The sequence below is a fragment of the Antrostomus carolinensis genome, unplaced genomic scaffold (assembly GCF_000700745.2).
Source record: "Antrostomus carolinensis isolate BGI_N321 unplaced genomic scaffold, ASM70074v2 scaffold9465, whole genome shotgun sequence".
Taxonomy (NCBI): Eukaryota; Metazoa; Chordata; class Aves; order Caprimulgiformes; family Caprimulgidae; genus Antrostomus; species Antrostomus carolinensis.
In genome coordinates, this window is record NW_010317067.1 from 31,073 (window position 1) to 33,974 (window position 2,902).

The 2,902-nt window shown below is 46.2% G+C and overlaps 1 protein-coding gene across 1 annotated transcript in view; it reads right to left on the bottom strand.

Annotated features, from left to right (window-relative positions):
• Positions 1–2,355, bottom strand: part of LOC104525326 (transcription factor COE2-like) — an 11,625-nt gene extending 9,270 nt beyond the window's left edge. Inside the window, exon 1 of the mRNA XM_010168446.1 lies at positions 2,225–2,355. Within this exon, the coding sequence (XP_010166748.1) occupies positions 2,225–2,355 (131 nt within the window). The remainder of the gene's footprint in view (positions 1–2,224) is intronic.
• Between the last annotated feature and the right edge of the window lie 547 nt (positions 2,356–2,902).

Genomic DNA, 2,902 nt, shown 5'->3' on the forward strand with positions numbered 1-2,902 from the left:
TTCGGCTTGGCCCCGGTGTCTACAGCTCTGCTCTGAGGACAGGAGTAATTTACAGAGCCGCTCCTGCTAAATGCAGCCAGCGTTTCCTTCCCTCTCTCCCGATTTTCTCGCCCGTCACACTCATTTCTGGACCGCAAGGCGCAGGGCGAGAAGATGTAACAGAGCAGAGTCTGGAAGTGCTGGCTGTACATCCCAGCATGGGTCATTTTTCCTGTAGGAGAAGACAAGCCACCCTAAAACATTTCCTACAAGCAGAGTGTCAACTTGAGGGTACCTACATTTTATGTAAAGACAACTAGTTTCAAGCAGAGCACCCACTTTCCTCAGCAGGGAAGTTTGTCAGCGTTGCCTTTAGTCACTGACCTATTTGAATCGATGCCTGGATCTAAAATTTCTGATTTAAATGGAAAGAATTTAGACTCAAGTCAATAAGTCCTTGCCCAAATCTTGTCCCTGACTGCAGAAAATGCAGTGACATTTCCCAGCTTGGAAAGATTCAAATGCTTTTGCACATCCACAATACCCTACCTGCAGCTACAGTTCTTAGTGAAACTAGTTGTAGCTCCTCTCCCTAATGTTAATTTCTACCTACCGCAAAGAAAACAGGCGTACATAAGCACCTTTGTATTAATTAATTAATTGACAGATTAAGTCTATCTGCCAGACAAATTAGGACTCAGAACAGCTCCAGTTTGCAGTCCCCAAAATAGCTCCACTGCACTGGCCAAAGTATGTGACTCTTTTGGAGAACTCCAGATGTTTCCCTGTGTTTCCCATTGCCAAACAGGTACAGTGTGAACTCACCGCCTCCGCCACAACTGCACCGATCTTGGGGCTCCCTCTCATTCTGCATGTAAAAAACTCGGATTTCTTGGTTTGTTACAGATCTCTGAAAAAAAAACCTGGCGATGCCACCACCCAGCACAACAGGACTACATCTCCTCCACTGCCGTGATTTAGAGGCTTCATAGGAGCTGTTTCCTTTTACTTTCAGTTTCCCCAGGAATAAAACTCTTCCCCCCACATCATATTTATTAAACTGTCTATCGACATTCATAAAACTCTAATAACTCCTCCCATAGCGGTTGGAAAACCTTGCTCATGGATCAGGCCGTGGGTGGGGGCACGGATGGACTATTTCTATAATGTCCCTGTTTCATTTGAAGTCCCATCTGCTGTTACATGCCCTTCACCTTGTCTCCATACCTAATAAAACCTAACTTGTTCCTGGGACAAATTTAGCCTTTCCTTTCTGAGATGCTATTTTTTTTTTACCTTTTTTTAAAAAAAGGTATCCAGAGAGTGAGGAGGAAAAAAAATATTTTAAAATATTTAAAGGGTTTTTCATCGTTTTACCCCTAAGGAGGAGAGACTGGATTAACGGTCCTGTGCCGACTTGGCTGGGAAGAGAAAAATTTTAAACAGGAGGTGGGGGGTGTCTAACCTGCCCAAACAAGTGAAAAACAAACAGACAAGCCCCCAGTTCGGTGTGTTTGGAAGCTTTTCAGAGCAGCAGAGACCTGTCATACAGGCAGGTGCCACACAGAAGCAAGCGGCAGGTCTGGAGATGCTGAAGGTGGGCTGGGCGGGATGCGGGTGGGCTGCACGGGCAGCCTGCGGGCTCCAGGCTCAGCGCTGCCAAACTGCCGGCGCTTCTTCCCCTTCTGCAAACTCTCCGTCTGACTGGAAACCCGGCTTTGCTTCGCTCCTTGCCTGGTGTAGTCACCTAGCAGCCTTTAATCCACGGGTTAAGATTTTGCCAGTGTCTACGGTAGCTACAGAACCACTTGAATTAAGTAAAACAAGATGGGCTGGAGGGGGGCGGCGGGGGAAGAGATCTGTGTCTAAGTTAATTCTAACTTGCTCCGCTGCTTTTCGGCTGTCTGACCCGGGAAGTGGGAAGGACTCATCTGTATCACCAGGCACAACCATTCCAGTCCCCCCACCTTCCGTGTGCAGAAAAAGAAAGAATGATCTGATCTCTCTGTTATCTGATTCCCGCACTGGATTTTAGGACTCTTGATGCTCTCCAGTTTTGGGAGCACTTCTCCCTAGCTCTAGCTGGACTACCTTGAATTTTCACTGACTAGAGGAGACCGGGAGGGGGACAGACAGGAAGAAAATAAATCTAATATCAAATGTGAACAACAACAGAGAGTAAAGAAAAGGTTTACTTAAAAAAAAAAAAGCGAGTGGAAAGTGGGGGAGAAATAGTCACGGTTACCTTTGTGCTGCTACGTTTGCATCCACAACCCCAACGTTTCTGACCCAGGACCTGACGGAATCCATTTCAGAACCTAGAGATTTATCTTTCAGAATTGGTCCTCTTCCTAAAGTATCTTGAATCCCAAACATTTAAAAAGTCTATTCCAACTAGCAACAGTTTCCTTTTGGGAGATAAGGGAGGAGAGGGGAGAAAAAAAAAAAAAAGAAAAAAAAAAAAGACGCAGAAAATAGAGGCAGCCTTTGAAACAGGCACACAAATCCCAGGAAAGTGGAGTTCAGCTTTAAAACCAACTTCTGCTTTTAAACACTACGTGTTTTTAATGCCTTCAGATACGGGGGAAAAAAAAAGTTTTTCCTCTTGCAAAGTAAAAGTTAAGCTGATTCAGTCTTGCCTGGTATCATCATCCTTCAAACGCAGGCGAGGAAACTGCATCCAGAAACTGATGGCTGTTAACAAGGATCACCTGCTTCTCAACAGACACGGGGAGAAGGATTGATTGCTGTCTAATCCAGGGGAAGAAGGAGAAAAAAAAAAAAAGAAAAAAAAGCCCAAGGAGCGGGATAAATTGCAGGAGAAGGGAAGAAATGGAGCTAAAGAGCCTGAGCGCGGCCGGCGCCGGGAGAGCCGACCCGCCCCGCGCCCTCCCCATGAAGGGGTTACAGCCGCGGGAGCGGC